This window comes from Ostrinia nubilalis, chromosome 17 (genome assembly GCF_963855985.1).
Source record: "Ostrinia nubilalis chromosome 17, ilOstNubi1.1, whole genome shotgun sequence".
Classification (NCBI taxonomy): Eukaryota; Metazoa; Arthropoda; class Insecta; order Lepidoptera; family Crambidae; genus Ostrinia; species Ostrinia nubilalis.
In genome coordinates, this window is record NC_087104.1 from 2,503,235 (window position 1) to 2,521,702 (window position 18,468).

Here is an 18,468-nt window from a genome sequence, read left to right on the forward strand (position 1 = left end):
AACTTGAGACTAAGTTTCTTTGGTAAGGTTTTAATTTTAGCAGAAGTAGCCACAATGCTACCCTGAGAGTACAGGGTTTATATATTCTACTAGTACAGAATAAAAGCTCTAGTAAAGTGAGCCCTCGGAACACACGCTAAAAACCAATTCCATGATAAATATCTCGCCCAACTCATTGTTTGATAAAAATAGTTTACACCATTTTATGTACAAAATTTGCAGTTTAAAATTGTATTCAAATATTATTGCTGTATAAAGTATTTAAAGAAATATCTTGCTTCTTAAATTCTCCGTAATGATTTTGTGTATGTTAACCACATTGTCGATTTTTTTAGGAAACTCAAAACTAAAGTATAAGTAGGTATTCTGTATACTATTGCCTAAGAGGTATTTTGAGATAAATCCGAGTCTATTGATTTTATTTTAATTAAATAGGTAAGTAGTTACGACGTAAAAATAATTTTATTTAAAGTACCTACGCATTGTGAGATACGGAATAGATTTAGAGCTGTGATACAACAAAATCGATTAATGCCGCGGTTCATTAATCAATAGCAGTGAATCGTTCGTTCGTTTCAGCCAAAAGACGTCCACTGCTGGTCAAAGGCCTCCCCCAAAGATTTCCACAATGGCCGGTCCTGTGCCGCTCGCATCCAGGTACCTCCCGCGACCTTCACCAAAACGTCGGTCCACGCCACGTCTTCCGGCTCGTCGTCGCCACTCAAGAACTTTCCTGCCCCAGCGGCCATCAGCTCTACGAGCTATGTGCCTAGCCCAAGCTGCCACTTGATTTTAGCTATTCTGCGGGCTATGTCAGTCACTTTGGTTCTCCTACGAATCTCCTCATTTCTGATTCGATCACGTAGGGAAACTCCGAGCATAGCTCGCTTCATGGCCCTTTGGGTGACCTTGAGCCTTCATGAGGCCCATAGTAAATGACCACGTCTCAGATCCGTATACCATCACTGGCAACACACACTGGTCAGTCTTAAATAAATAAAATAAAATAAAAGTATTTAGGTAATTCAGATAACAGAGGTCCATAAATGTTAGTAAAAACTTAGGCTAATGTTAGTATCTTATTTCTAAAACCGACCTCGTCCTGCTGAGCATGTGGCCGATCAGTGGACAATCCCCACTTTCGGCTATCTCCTTCAGTACGCTGTGGCACAGTTCTTAAGACACTGCGGTATTTCGGACGTGAGAATATCGCGAAGCTTCCCAGCGTACGCTGCCCAGCCGAGTTGAATTCGACGATTGAGTAAAAATCGCCCTGTATACATGGTGATTTTGTTATCAGTATACTTTTTTTTATTATGCTCTATCTATAGAAATGTTTAACAGTACAACTTTATCTTGAATTTTTTTAATCATGGTATAGGTTGTGTAGGGACACTTTTTCTAGTTATCCATTATTTTCTGATGTGTGGTTACTAGAGATGAAACAGATATCCGGTAACTATCCGGTAGGCCGGATATCCGGCCTAAATTTACTATCCGGCCGGATACCGGATAGTAACTCACTATCCGGCCGGATACCGGATATTAAAAATACTACGACAATTTCCTATTAATAAAATGAAATACATCAATCTTTGAGGTAACTATCAATAAAATGGCTTATTATAATGACGGCTTTTGTTTTAAGTCCAAAAAGTTACAAAAGCCATATTAAGACCTTTAAAAAAACTAATTTCTCTTTCTGGGCTATTCACTCTAATGACGAATACACAAATAGTAAATATCTGTTAATGTCGAAATATTGCCGAAAAAAAAGGCGATCTTTTTTTCACTGATGGTCTGATGATATGATGCATGCAATTCAGTCAGATTACACGACAATTAAACTAATTTAATTTTCGCTATTCAATCACACACTCACGATAGCAGCCGAAATCACCCGAATTGATGTGGCAAAATCTGACATTCTATTCGGACGAATTCGATTTTCGAAAAGTGTGACTAGTCCAATCTACTAATAGACCCACTGATCGCGTTCGAAGCACCTGTGCGGCGCTAAACTCGTCACGACATGCAACGAGACAATGGGCCAACTATCCGGCCGCCGGATATCCGGCTATCCGGCCTAGCAGCTGGCCGGATATCCGGTATCCGGTATCCGGCCAAACAACTATCCGTTTCATCTCTAGTGGTTACCCTAATACGAATATTTTGTTCACACATAAATGAGTCCGTTTTATTTCAAGAAAGGAAATATTTACACACCACACAGATACTCAAGTTTGTACTACGAAATGACTACGTTTTTATATTATTATGTGTAAATTAATACACCTTCCACCTTGTCTCTAAATATGATAACTATTTTCTGAAACGTGTGGCCCGAGGGCTCACTTTACTAGAGCTTTTATTCTGTACTAGTAGAATATATAAACTCTGTACTCTCAGGGTAGCATTGTGGCTACTTCTGCTAAAATTAAAACCTTACCAAAGAAACTTAGTCTCAAGTTCCAATTTGTAGCATTAAAGTAAATTTTGTGCACTGGTGAACTGAGGGCCCATCGTCTGATTGGATTTTCTTTATTTGCAGTAACTATCCAGAGCTCTTATTTTCGTATGTGGCCCTACGATTTACCTCCTAAATATTACCATTCATGAAAATCATCTTATTTGGTCAGATTCAGTAATTTGGTATTTGACATAGTTCATCTGAGGGACCACATTCGGCGGGTTGTAGCGTCCAACTTACAACACCTACAAATTTATCATTCTGGCTACATTTGTTTTAGAGGTCCTGCTAAATCTTTATGTATACGAAACCTTCGTTTTCCACAGTGGCCTCTCGAAGGGAACGCACATGGGCGACTGTATGTATGTTAATAAACTTAACCTTTATAATAGGGCCTCATAAAATTGCGTATATATCATTCTTACTTTGTATGTGAATGTAATTCTTCTTATTTATACAACATCTGCACAAAAACTAGAATGATTGAAGATAAACATGAACCAACTTACATTCATAGTCCAAATGAAACAGTAAGAAATTAAGTTATTATAATAAATAATCTATACTATCTATACTAATATTATAAATGCGAAAGTAACTTTGTCTGTCTGTCTGTCTCTCTTTCACGCCTAAACCACTGAACCGATTTTGATGAAATTTGGCATAGAGATAGTTTGAGTCAGTCATCAAGGACATAGGATAGTTTTTATCCCGGTTTTTGGAACAGGGACGCGCGCGATAAAGTTTTTCTGTGAGAGACAAAATTCCACGCGGGCGAAGCTAGTAGGTAATAGATAAGATATAGGCAACATTAGTATATTTCTTCTAAAAAATCGAAATCTTACAAAGTAGGAAGTTAAAAAAAATATTATTTTAATAAGATAATAAATTGGTATTATTCCATAAACGCTGCTATGCGTTGCGTACTTACCCATTGTAAAATGTAGTGTTTTTACAGTGTAAACTCTATGTATAACTTACAGTGTTATATCATATTATGCATTTGAGATATTACGTTAATGAAAACTAAACATGAAGTAACGCTTGATACTTCAATTAAAATTCGTTTCTAAAATAAATATTTGTTTCGTCATTCAAAAAGTTTTACATTTGGTTTTGTAAAGTTATCTACCAGCCTAGCAAGGATGCCGCGCCATACCTTATCGACGATTTTAGACGACAAATGTATGAGCTTATCGCGCAAAATCGATAAAATGCCGCGACAAAAGTTTATCGTGTGGTGCATCCTAAGCCTACAAGACTGACTGTTCTCTTCGGGCTATGTTTCAAGTGATAGTAATCTGATATTATGCAAGTGCCTAATTCATTATGGTCATGGCTCAATAGGCAGATGCTATTATCATTTCACCTGTCAAGCTTGAGTTGCCCACTCACAGTCATAGCGTACACTTTGACCCAGTTCGATGAGCGACTTGTAACACTTTTATTTATTATCAACAATGTAATAATTTAGTAATGAATTTGAGATGTGATATGAAAAGTTAAATACGCGTATCTTTGGAATTATAGATTTGGTTTTAAAAAATCTTTCACCAAAACTTAGATTGGGTCTTCAAGGTCATCCAGACTGGAAGTCAATTTCCTACGATTTTGTTTTAATTGGTGCTACTGAAATGCACTTGCAGTTGTAGCTTGTGGATTACTCCAATTGCAATACGGTGTTTTAAATAGAAATTTTGTCGTAAAAGATGCATCCTCCACTCGGTGGACCGACGACCTAGATGCTAACAGCGCAGGACTGGTCGTTGTGGAAATTACGTGGGGGATAAGGGTTTGTGTGGTTGAATATCATATTAGACCAAATCATCATCATCATCATCATCATCATCTCAGCCATAGGACGTCCACTGCTGAACATAGGCTTCCCCCAATTCTTTCCATGTTGCCCGGTTGGTAGCGGCCTACATCCAGCGCCTTCCTGCTACCTTCACGATGTCGTCATTCCACCTTGTGGATGGACCAAATTAGAAATTAGACCAAATACCTACAGTATAGTGACAATGAAACTGAATCTACTCTTGAGCGTTGTTTTGTATGGATGTTTAAATATTTCTACGACAATCCAGTTGATTCATGTCTTCATATTTTTATCAAAACTGTTCCACAGAGAAATCGGGCCTATAACAAACCGCCACACTGATGTCTTTACGATTCTACATGCCCCATCTTGATACCGAACGTAGGACTTTCTAGCCACTAGCCCCCCGTGGCGTTAAAGTTACATAAATACGATAGGTCATTTTGTTTAAACGTGAAAGGCCATATCACGATAATGAAGATGCATTTTAATGCATGATGCGATTAAGATATTATTGTACTTCCTGCAACAATTAGACAGGAACTAACACTAAAATTATTGACCTTGGCACGGTGGTGTGGTGGCGCGTGAAAGAGTCGCGGATTCGATTCGCGTGTGTGTTTGATTAGAGACTTCCGTTGAATTTGAGTTCCTTCAAAAAATTACTGAAGCTTGTGGGTTTTGAAAAGATGATTTTTTATAGATCTTCATTGGAGAAAGAATTCAAGCCTGTATTATTCTGAAACCCAATCATACCAATTGTACCTATTGTTTCAGAATAAGAAACAATGGCATTCTAACTACTACTGCTCTATACCAGATCATTTTAGGGAATAAATAGCAAGACAAAAGACAATGCCGGAAATTGGCGTCTTTTTTTTTTCGCGCGGCCATCGACCAAACTTTGTTTTTTGATTACAAAATAGTGTAATAAACCAAACTTACTATGACATGTATACCTCTAAACTCAGTCTGAACTGAGTTACGAGCATTAGAAGTTTGATGATTTTCATACTAGATTTGCTTTTTGCGCGCAAAGTTTTCTAACAAATTGCAACAAAATAGTGAGATTGTATGTGTAAACAAACAATACCATCCATTAAAGGCTCCAGACATCAGTATGGAGCAGAATCAGCGCAATAAAAAAATAGCGCAATATTTTGTTGCAATTTCTTACAAAACTTGCGCACAAAAAGCAAATCTAGTATGAAAATCATCAAACTTCTAATACTCGTAACTCAGTTCAGACTGAGTTTAGAGGTATACATGCCATAGTAAGTTTGGTGTATTACACTATTTTGTAATCAAAAAACAAAGTTTGGTCGATGGCCGCGCGAAAAAAAAAAGACGCCACTTTCCATACAAAATCTGGCATTGCCATTTGTATTATGATTTTTTTTAAAATGCATTACAAGGCAGGTATTTGACCGCAATCGCACCTGGTGTTAAGTGAGATGCAGTCTGGGGTGTGTTTTAAAATTGTAACCTTAATACTAAATACTTACCTACTATGAAATATTCGATATTATAAAGATCGAAACCTAAAGTTTAGAAATCCTCACGGTTAAAATTTTCTTTGAGACTATTTGCCGGTGTAATCAAGAATTGCTTTGTCAAACAAAGATGAAAATGGGTCTGAAAAACTTTCATTTGTCACAATCTATAAAAGCTTTGTCTGAAAACATTATAGGCCAGGAAGTCTGTGGTTAGTAAAATACCTACTTAAAACAGGCTTAGAGCTGAATTGTAAAAAATGGGAGGTTTTTAACCTATTGGTTTTAGCTTCAAGGTATAAAAACATTATTTATGCAATAGGTAAAGTTCACTTGCTCAATGATGACTTGATGAGCCATGTGAATTTGGAATGATGTGATCAACTGATCTTTTATCTGATAACATTTTACTAAAATGTCTTCGAAATAGTAAAGAAGTTGGTAAAGTTAATGTTGATTTGCATTCGATTGCCTTTGAAAAAATACAATAACAAACTGAAGAGTCTTACGTAGACGAAATGATTTAAACGTAATTCATCATTATCATCATTTTAGCCATAGAACGTCCATTGCTGGACATAGGCCTCCCCCAATGCTTTCCATACTGATCGATTGATAGTCAAAGAAATTATTTTGCTCTAATTTGACGTTAAAAATACATACATATTACTGAAATGATAATGCCAGAGGCTATCAGACTTAAGTGAGATGGTGGTCGCTAGCCAGATTGACTTAGAACAAGCCAAACTAACCAAACCAAGCACAATATTTTGCCCCCACTGGGAATCGAACCTAAGACGTCAGCAGGTGGTCTTACCACTAGACCACAGAGGCAGTATAAGGTTATATTGACAGTAAAGTTGATCAGTTACGCATAAAACTAATTCCTTCCTAAATTACATTCACATCGTAAATTTTCAAAATCAAAGCCAATCAACGAATTTGGTGAGCTTTAATTTGAATGTTTATTTATTACGCGTTATATTTCATACATAAAAATGTTTAGAAGTCGTAAAACAAACTGATCTAATCGAGATCGATATATCATATCCATTCCAATGCCATATAATCCAGACTAATTACCAAGTACACATTAATTACCAACAATTTGGTTAAAACGTTCGAAAAATCAGGCCTTGTCGGAGTTCGTTGCGAATTTCAACTTTGACACGTTCGATTTAAGGAACCGCGCGTGAAGGGATGCGCCTGCGCACAGTGACGTCACAGATAGAGTATCGGTCATATATCGAATTGGTATATAACCTCCGTAGTTCTCGGTCTGGTCACATTCCATAGGCACCTCTTCAGAAGAACGCATCATCATGAAATACGTTAGTATTTGTAATAGTGATGTAGTGGTTACCTTTCTATTTGCGTGTCACGATTTTAGGCCGAGTGTTTTGTGTTGCATCTGTTTAACAATTAGGATCGGGATTCTAGATATTGCTGTGATAAATGTGATTCAATTGGTTTTGAAAGGAAAAGTGAAGTTTTATCAATTTGTAAAGTGTTGCCGCCGTGATTGTGATTTTCATTCATTTCAGTAATAAGTGGGAAAGTAACAACATAATTATTCATTTGTGGCAAAATTTTGAAAACAATATTGGTACTGTAAAGATCTTAATATTAGCAGTCCAATTAGTTTGCCATCAAATTAATTTAAGTAGCTAAAAGCTACCAAAATTATGCAAGAGTATTTGAAAAGCTAACAAAAATTATGCAAGAGTATTAAAATTTGAAATAAACTCATTTTTCTGTCAAAATATTTTCGCAATCTGTCAATTGACCTAATAAATCTTTACAACTCTACTGCAGTAAAAATTTTCTAACACTTAGCACTTACTTCATAATGTTACTATCGTCAATAATTCAGTAAGATCAGTCAAAAAGCAATCAATCGATCCTTGACCTTTAATATATTTGAACTTGTCATCCCATTTTACATGCTAACCTGTATTTATTTTATAATTATTCGCAACAAAATAAACAACTATAGAAAACACAAAATAAAATACTGAACGACACTCGCAGTTCACAGAAAACATAAAATATCAAACAGCACTTTTAGTTCAAGTAGAGTTTCTAATCGGGATTAATTTCACCTCTTTTTCTCACTACTGCAGCTCCTGTATAGCCAGAATCTATTGTTTAATCACCAATAAAATCCAACCATAACACAGAAGCTCTCTCAGTTGATGGAAGATTATGATCAGGCCGAAGGTAGAAGCGATGTTAACCCAGAATCTTCAGCCACAAAGGATGTGGCTCTTACTTCCAACAGCCTCCAGAAGCTTAACATCAATCAGAAGTTGATTTTCTAACCAGGATCTTTAAATTTCCAGCTCATCATCCTTGCCCTGGCATCCGTAGCCACCGCTGCAAAATTGGACAAGGTCTACCTTCCTCCCAACGCGCAGTCATCTGGCGGTGCTAACGCTGGTCTCCAAGCTCCCTTCGGTGCCTCTGGACCTTCAAGCTTCGCATCATCAGGCTCCCAAAGCTACAGCGGTGCCAGTGCATCATCAAACGCTGAGATCTTGAAGTACGAGAACGAGATCAATGAAGATGGATACCACTACGCTTATGAGACCAGCGATGGGACTAAGGCTGAGCAAGAAGGTAAGGGTTGACGTATTTTGCTTGGAATTCCTTGGAAAGTAGTGCTAGTGTAGGGACCGGACTATTGTGGTAGAGATCCCTGGTTTAGTTCTCGGACAATACAAGCGTTTGTACTCGTATATCGCAGTATTTACAAGTATAATTTTCATTTATAATTGTTATTAATTTAAAATACTTTAAATATCTTTAGCCTATCTATCATATTCTGATGTCCAATGAAAATGTTAATACTAGGCAAACTACCAAACTGGTTTCGTTAAATTAAAAAACGTATTTGTGCGAAACTTCAATGTCCGTAATTGCTGAAACTTTAATTGTAAATATTATCTTGTCTTTCTTTATTTTGTCATCTAAAAGGCATTTGTTAGAGGCTGTTTGATTTTAAAATGTAAACTAAGCTGCATGAGTAAAAAGAGATTCTCGTTGGGTACCAACAGTTTTTAAAAGGCTAAAAAACAAATTATTGATTTTAACTGTTCACACTTTTTACGAAAGTCGTTCAAAAGTTTTGGGTTTAAATTCATATTGTGTACCAACTGTTTTAATAGTTATAAAGTCATAATAAATGTACTCATTACTACTTGGTTTATTCTTGAAGAAAGAACGCAATGCCAGCATAGTGACATGCTCGTATTACGAGGATAATAATTATGTATGTGCGATTCTGTCATATAAATTCCAAAATGCCGCAATCTCACCAGAGTACAATACTGAAAACCTCGTTAACGTGATTGCCATAGTTTTGCGTCACACAGAAATAATGGTGTTTGACACAAAATCTTCAATTGCATACATCATTATGGAGAATGCAATAACATTCGTGGTTACAGTAGATTATTTACATTGTCCATGGGTATTTCAGTTTGATCCAAACATCTTCACCAAAAACTATAATTAGGTCTAAAAATCAAGAATTATGAAGCCTTTTCATCATGAATTTAAATTTTAATCTCATAAATGGTTCATTATTTTGAAATCTGCTTATAAACAATGCTACAAGTTCAACTTCTTCACAGCTAATGCCAAATATTTGTCTCGAAGAAAAAAGTGTGAGTCATGTAAAACTTATGTTTTGTTCTTTCTTTCAATATTTGACTATTTGTAAGCATCATTTAATAGTCTAATAGAAAATAATAATAATTGAGCTTGATATACACACACAGTCACGTAGAGCTCAATGAAAGCTAGGCTCTGATGACATACAAATATTTACTCACTTCTTGATGAATAATTATTCAGTTATAGTTCAATTTGTACCCAATTAGGCCAACCTTGTTTGCGGGAACGTGAGAACACAACATATCGAAGTAAACACGAACCGAAATCATAGCAAATGCAACAGTTTAAAAGTAAACTAGCCAATTATTTATCGAAAGGTTAACAACGGTTTAGACGGACGTTTTAAGTTAAATTATGGCTCTTTGTTAACGAGCTTAAATTAAACACATGCAATGCTATGCAGTTTAAGGAATTCGGGTCTAAGTATTTACGTTAAACTTTAAAGTGACACCTGTATCTAGACAATGAAACATTTGTAAAATATTTGATTACGTGATCGTTTCGCTATGTGCAAAAAATAAGTGACCAGAAACTGCAAATAAATGATTTGATTTGATTTGAAAATTATGAGGCTATTTTAATTTCAGTGCTGTAATGAATAAGGACATTGGGCAGAAAATCGCAGTAATGGCAGTCCACAAATATTCTTTTTCCCACGGATTCGCTTGAATTTCTGTCACTCACACGAGACTTAATTTCGCACGTCGACTTTAAAAAGCGGGTTAAGACTATCCTAAATAAATCAATCAAAATAAATCCTATAATTCGTATAATCTTTTACGTTCGCATTTGTAATACTTATTAGAATGGAAATAACTATAGAAACACTCGTCATGCTTATGATTCTTCTTCCCCAGGTCGCGTCCTCCCCGGCGCTGCCCCTGAAGAGGGATCCCTCAAGGTCTCCGGCTCCTACTCCTACGTAGGAGACGACGGTCAGACCTACACCATCACTTACACCGCCGATGAGAACGGATACCACGCGGAGGGAGCTCATTTGCCCACTCCCCCACCGATCCCCGAAGCTATCCTGAAGAGTCTACAGCTGAATGATGGTGTTCGAGGTAGGTCTATTCATACAGCCTTATAGGTCCTAAATACTCATAAATGTTTAAGTTGTAGGCCCCTTTGCCAACTTCTCGGCCAATCCATCTCGAGAGTTTGCAGTAGTATTCTCGGTAAGGTCCTCCTTACCTAGCTTTACAGTCAAACCAGCGCAGACCTACGAGGTAAGGTCTCATTTTTACAGCCCCAATGACTGCTTACTCCAGCTTACTCTCGCACAGATTTCAAAAGCCATCTTACTCCAGAATTTTAGATTAATTCATCAGAGCTCATAGTTATAATGGCCATCAAGGTACGCCTGTGTGTAGAGCTTTAGGAGTTTTTGTTAAGAGTTTGTGTTTGCCAAAGGAGTCCCACCTGCCAATCGATCTCGACAGCTATCTTGAAGTCTGCAACTGAATGAGGTAAAAGATAAATCCTACCCCGTAAACCGATACCCCCCATAACTGAGGAGAGTTCCCCTATCTGCTACACGGGGACATGTCCGATGAAAGACCTACACAGCTTTTATAAACCTCTTATAAACCTGAAAAGTGCAAGCTTTCATTAGACCCACAAATAATAATGATGATAGGGGAGGAATACAGGGGTTAATATAGATTTCAAGTATACCAATGAAACAGCCAGTGAAAATAACAACAGGCTCGTAATAAAAGTTCAAGCTTTAAGTACCTCGCACAAGTCATTGCCTTCACTTTAACTAAAGGCGTTTCAGAAAAGCTTGAGTAGCTTGAATTACTGAATTAATTCAAAATTTCTTCTTGTATTTGTATTTGAAATGTGTACACATGAGAGAGCGTGTCCTATTATAAAGTTGTTAATACTCGTATCAATGACTAATGACGTATTTTTATTTTATTTTTCAGAACACTACGACAGCCAAAAGAGCAGTTACGACGCCGACGCGGGATACTAGTTTCGTTCTGACTGTACCCCCACAGTACAGTCAAACACAGATTAATTAGTTATTTTGTACATTTTTACCTTTTTTATTTAAATTGGTTTGTGGTTGATTGGACGTGATGGCCAGTATGTGTTCAAGTAGTCGTTACTGTTAACTTTTTATAATAAATCTGTAAATATTTTTATTCAGTTGTTTATTTTTAACGAAAAATGTAATTTTAGTCCCCACTTCAGGAGCACGGCCCTTTCTAATTTACAACAGGCAAATGGAGGACTGATTCGACTCTACTTCTTTAGGTACCCAGTTATTGATAGGTTTATTCAAGTCAATTTATGAACAGCTTAAAGCCAATATTACTTGGCTTTATTTGTTAAAAAAAATGACCCGTTTCTATTGTTGTGGGAGAATAAAGAATTATTGTCTTCTGTATCTATATCTACGAGTATACTTATAATAAATCTGTAGAGAATTCTGTACATAAAATATATTTTCAAAATAACTATCAGGGGGTGATTAGTGATCGATACTGATGCCAAAAATGCAATCAGTAAAATTTTTGTCTGTCTGTCTATCTGTATGTTCCTTATAGAAACAAAAACTACTCGACGGATTTTAACGGAACTTGGTACGATTATTTTTCATACGGGAATTAGCGGGAAAATCCTTTTGTATGAAAAATCTAAACCGCTTAAGTTAGACGCTTGAAATTTGGCATGCAGGTACCTTAGTAAACTTAAAGCTTAGTTACAACAGGATATTGCAAAATTCCCACCGGAACGGGAGTTAGCGGGAAAAAACATTTGTATGAAAAAATCTAAACCGCGTAAGATAGATGATGAACAGTTTTTAATAAAGCAACACCTACTAACGTCAGATGACAAGAGCTCTTCTGCATACTTGTACATAGATTCGTGTTCGATTACCCCATTTACTCGTACCTGGGCGTCATAATTGCAAGCCTCTATTCTAAATAGCTATTTCGATATAGAAATCGAAAATTTTTTACCTCTTCGGAAGCATTCCGACGGTTTTAAGTGCCCCCAGAGTACTAAATTTTGTAATTTGTACGAAACTAAGGTTGATGGAATCTATGCACTGGTGTGTTCCTAGACAATTCAAATCGAAAGAGTTTCAGCCTTGTAGACTAGACTTGTTTTGTCATCTGATATTGGTAAAATACATCCTGACAGGTATAGAAGTGGCGCGCATTTTAGGGTTGCGAGGCGCTTATGTGTTTAATTTGTGACCTGTTTCATAAGATTCTGCTTTTAAGTTAAATAGATTTAGGTCCTTGAGTTAGCGCAAAGAGCTGATAATTGTTTGGCCAAATCTGCTCTTAAATACTCCAGCTTTCTCACTCGCCAAGTAAAAGTCATGTGAGTGAAGGACACAGACATACTCGTAGTAGAACCAAGTTCGACTATCAGAGTAGACTCCCCGATCACCGGCCTTGGGGCATAGCTGTGAATGCCCGCGTACCATTAACAATTCGACATGAGCGATATAACTTGGTGATGTAAAGGAATAGTGTAAGGTTTGTAAGCCAATGCATGCGATAACTCCAAGTCGATTCGTAACGCGGGTTCGAACCCCGCCGCCGCTCGACTATTGTAGTAGACCCTCCACTCGTAACACAAGCATATTTAACTTATCACGAGGGATTAAAAACTATAAGTAAATGGTTGGTATTAATATTAGTTGAAAGAAAGAAGAAAGAAAGAAAGAAAGAAATTGTTTATTTGGTTCAAACATAGTTGATGCTTATTTTTTGTTACATAAACGTGCTCAATAACAAAAGCATTTACTTGCAAAAGGAAAGACTTAATGAGCTTAAAGTAGAAAAGCTCGAAATAATATAGTTCATTAAGTCCAGCAATACTGCAACTAACTAAAATGATGATAAACCTTGATAAGCAGATACCAAATGATACCTACCATCGTATAATACCTAGTGACATCGGAACATTGCATCATAATACAAAACAGAATATAATGTACGAGTTTCGTGATTACTTCTCTCTCTATATTTCGTATTACCTATTGGCTCCGTGCACGATTACAGCGCCAACTAGCGTCCACAACTTTGTGGGTTCTGTCACATTGACATTTAGGTCGTATATTTGTGAAAAAATATCGAAATGAAAAAATAACAAATATTTTCAACTAATAAATTGTTGTGATACCACGATTTGGGTGGAAAAAAGGTTTTGAAATCATTTTGGTCATTCAAATCAAATGAGGTAAGTCCAAAAAGTGTGTTTAATTTTGATTGTGTCAGGGTTTGTTTACTTCATTTATAGTTGTAGTTTTACAGTAAAACAAAAAGAAAAAGCTACTTTAACGGTTTCATTATATAACAGTAAATATATTTAAATGTTTCTGTATCGCTAGTAATAAATTAAATATCGTTTTCAGATCGAAATGAGTATCGTTTTGAAGACCGGGTTTGTGAGAGTTACAATATCAAATTCCAACCACAAACCGTATTTAAAGGAAAGTTGTTGGTATTGGCTGGACAAGTCCGAGATGTAGAAGAATTAAGAACAAAACAAGGGCAGAGTTCAATAATTCACGCTCTCATCATAAGGCAAACATCTGTGCACAACAACTACTGTGACTCATTTTTGTACTACCACGTTGTATAGTTTAGTTATTTCCAAATTGTAAACGGCTATTAAAACAGCCCTATCGAAATACCTACAGTCCACTCTTTTATTTAAGTTCCCAGTAGGACCCTTTTCATGCGATTAATTAATGATATTAAAATGTATTATGTAGAATCGCTTTGCCATTGACAGATACATCTGATGACAGAGCTTACCTTATTTCTACTTTTGACCACCATGAGCGCTGCGATAGATTATGTCCCCCCCACCTAGTACTTCGCACCCAGCGAATACTCTTGTAATAATTGAATACAGCCCTTACTTTAAAACTTTGACTTGTTGTTGTGTCAGAATTGATTACATCATATTTTGAACTCTACAACAAATACCTCCCTATGCCAGTACTATTCATTATACCCAATAGTTTTAGTATCGCATCGCTTTATATTCTTAGTGAATCACAATCTCTTTCGATGTTGCACATTAATGATGTTTGCGGCTCAATTTTTGATGGTTCATCAAATTAGTATTTTTGATCTTGCCATTGACACTGAGATTTATTTTCATTACCAACATCAATATTGCACTTGAACTTATAAAATAAATAATGGTCCTTTAAAATAGTTTTCAAAAACTTCCGTAAATATTTAAAAAAATTTGCTACTAAGGTCATTCGACGAATTTTGAATCAATGGATCTATGCTCCAATTATTATGAAAATTTTTTATAATCAGTTTTATAATAGGTACTTACATCTACGAGCTTAGTCGATGCACACTACGTGTCATAATCATCATCATCATCATCGTCATTATCATCAGTTCATTCAGTCTTTACTTCAGAAGCACGCCCTACTCCAATTTACCAGCTACACTCCCCACGATGGCCAGACTGGTTCGGTTGTGAATTTGGGATACTAGTTTTTGCCCGCGGCTTCACCCGCGAAATTTAGTTTGTCACATATCGTCATAAATTATAGCCTATAAAATATGTTAATCTGGATTATGAACAATGTAATACTGTGAAGTTTCAACAAAATCCATTCAGTAGTTTTTGCGTGAAAGAGTAACAAACATCCAGACATCCTAACTTTCGCATAATTCGCATTTATAATATTAGTAGGATTATTAACCCCTAAATTAGGCTTCTAGTGAAAATGTATCATAATAATCAAGTACCTACTCTTTTAATGCCCATGTTTGTACAAAATCATCCAACTACGATTTCATAGGCAAAGATTTGCCATTTAAATCAATTACAATCGAAGATATTCTCCGAACCGAGAATTAGTGATTCGTTCCTTGAAATCATGATTTATAAGAGCATGATTTAAACATGGCGTCATGATAGATACTTACTATGATATTTGTAAGCCATGACATTGTTAGGACTAAATCATAGACTGTAGGTCTAGCTACCTATCTGAAGCTTACAAATCATTTGACGTAATTTTTATAGTGGATTTGAAAAATTAGTCTATTTGACATTTTATTTTCATCCAAATCTGTCTAGTAATTTTTGCGTGAAGGAGTAACGTTACAAACTTTAGCGTTAATAATATTTTAAATATAGCAATTGACGTCTTAACTGGGACAAAATTCTAATTAAATACATCATTATTCATTCTGTAGGTAGGTATGATTACATTGTGGTAAAAATACTGAGCCGCAAACTAAAGCAGTAAAGCAGGAAAACTGAAATATTTAATTAAGTAATATTGTAGTATTTTTTTATTAAGACATTTTTGTATATTTTATTATGGCATGTATTTAAAATATCTTTTTAAATTAGCAAAAACGGCAAATAAAAAAATCTAAATGGTCATCTATTTTAATGATTGATCCTCTTTCTTTGAGACATAAAATAAATGAAATCGATCGATATTTTAACCTCTTTTGAACTACGCAAAAAAATTTTGAGATGTAAAAATTATATCTGATCGTTACTTGTTGGTCCTCAAAAATAAAAGAAATGAGCACCAAATATTCAATATTGTGATACTTTTTTAAATAATTCGATTTGTATAATTTTTTTTTTGTCTATATCAAATAATCTTCAAAATAATTATGTTATGGTACTTATTTTTATTAAGTTGTAGTCAAAGGATGGAAACTATTTAAAGGCACTTGATGTTCAAAGATTTATTTTTTATTAAAAAGCATATTTAACACGTTCACACTGCGTTATCGGGTCGAATTGACCTTAGTTGCTGGATGCGTTGGTGCGGGATGGATATATTCGGTCTTTTCAGTAGTACGAAAGATACATATTGTTTCGCAATTGTTTCGTCAAACACAGTAAATATTTGGAAAAAAAAAACTTATCAGGTCCTTACGACCCGATGTCGCACTAAAAGTAAACAAATATCGTTTAGTGCTTTTATCGTGTCTAATCGACCCGTTGACAGATGACTTTATGGTCACTGATCACGGTCGAGATCGGTATACTAAGAGAAAATCAACCTTGCGATTTGAAAAAAAATAAAGAGGTAAAAATTATGATGTCGGGTTCAGGGATTACAGAAGTAAGAAATTATTTTACATAGCGCCTCTAGTCCCAAACTAAGCAAAGCTTGTAATTTAAACAAACATGGCAATGTACCATTCTGCTTGCTTATTGGCCGCTAAGCCCTTGGCCAACTCAGTAACCAATGACGGATGATTGTCACTCAACCACAAAGTACTGCGTAAATTAAAAGATATTTTTTAATTAAAAATATTAACCAATAATATTTTTAGTTAGATCAAATATATTTTAAAGTTAAGTTATACATAGATCGAAATGTATTTATTAGGTGATCAATATTAAAAGGCAAACTTGATTAAAAATCATCAAATTAACAAAATTAAAGATCAATAACTAAAAAAGAAGATCAAAATATTATTTTTGTTTACCAAATATTAAAAGAGTATGTTAAACATAAATATTATGTTACCTTAAATGAAGATCATTCATAATTTATCGGTAGATCAACTAATATAGACCCAATAATTAATATAAAGATAAAATATAATAAAATACATCATTTATTTTTAAAAGTGCACATACAAAAAAGATCAATTAGTTTTTAGAGGATCAAATAATATTGTCCCTTTTATTATTTTCTTCTTAGTGACATAGTACATTTTTAAAGGCTAATATTTCCCTCAAGTCTATACTAATATTATAAAACTGAAGAGTTTGTTTGGTTGAACACGCTAATATCAGTACCTAACTACCTACGAACACTTCCGATTTGAAAAAAAGCATTTTGTGTCGGAGCCCATTTATCGAGGACAGCTATAGGCTATACACCATCACACTACAACCAATAGGAGCAGAGCATCAATGATAAATGTTGTGAAGACGGGAAAAAATTAAAGCAGCTTACAAAGGTATGGTAATCCTTGGGAGAGGTATTTGTCCAGCAGTGGAAGTCAGTGGGCTGAACTGAAAGAACGAACAAACAATAAGTACAAAATCATGATCTAATAAAAAGATCATGCATTTTAAATATTACAAAAATCCATCCATTTTTATCACTGCGGTAGTTAAAAATAAGTGTTATCGGGCTCACCCCACCAGTCTAGCTTAGACTCTATCAGAGCGCTAAAATTTGTCAACCGAGAGTCAAGGTTGAAAGATAAATGCATATTTTTGTAACCTACATTGCGATTAGTATACATGTTTTCTGAATATTCAGTTCCGCAAGTCAAAATGTTTTTACCTAAACCAATTGACCCGCGAACATCTGCTTACTTATAAATCCGAGATTGCTATAATATTCTCTAGGACTTCATTTGGTAAGGCAATAGTTCTTATCTATCAGGGATGCTAGATCGTATGACCCTATTATCAAGAGAAAGAATAGGATTTTGGAACTTTGGTCGGGAAAAACAATAAAACCAACAACCGAATGCAATAAATAGATTGCTGTGGTGAAAAGATCAATAAAACCTTGTTAGCCAAGGAGGCTGCCTAGCAGTCTATTCACGCCACTGTCAATTAATTAATGATTTATGAGATTACACTATTTCAGTATTAATAGAATGAGTTCCAGTTGTCCCAGTTTACCACACAAAGACACATGAATATGATTTTTCATTTGCTGTTCTAGTTCAGTGACGTCTAGCATCACTGCAACCGGTTTCGGTCTATTGTGATCGTTTTAATCCTGCATATTTTTAATAGAGAAGCTTCATTTGGAAGGCTTGTACCTCTTATCTCTTCGTCTAAGCCTTGAGTTCCCGCACCTCCCTCACCTCATAAAACTCATTATTTTTGCAAAAAGTCTTTTAAAAAGCACTTTTACACGTCCCAGTATTAACCATACCACTGCTTCGGGACAATAAATGGGCCAGTGCTGAGAAGAATCAGCGCAAGAAACTCAGTCACTATTGTTGTTAACTGTTCTTATAAAATGTACTTGTACCCATGTATACGAGTATCTTCCA

At 35.5% G+C, this 18,468-nt stretch overlaps 1 protein-coding gene across 1 annotated transcript; it reads left to right on the forward strand.

Annotated features, from left to right (window-relative positions):
* Nucleotides 1-7,056: 7,056 nt before the first annotated feature.
* On the forward strand, nt 7,057-11,441 carry LOC135080149 (endocuticle structural glycoprotein SgAbd-3-like). The gene is made up of 4 exons (XM_063974834.1): nt 7,057-7,113; nt 8,125-8,401; nt 10,318-10,524; nt 11,392-11,441. Exons 1-4 carry the CDS (start codon nt 7,105-7,107, stop codon nt 11,439-11,441), a joined length of 543 nt encoding a protein of 180 aa, XP_063830904.1. The 5' UTR covers nt 7,057-7,104.
* Nucleotides 11,442-18,468: the final 7,027 nt, after the last annotated feature.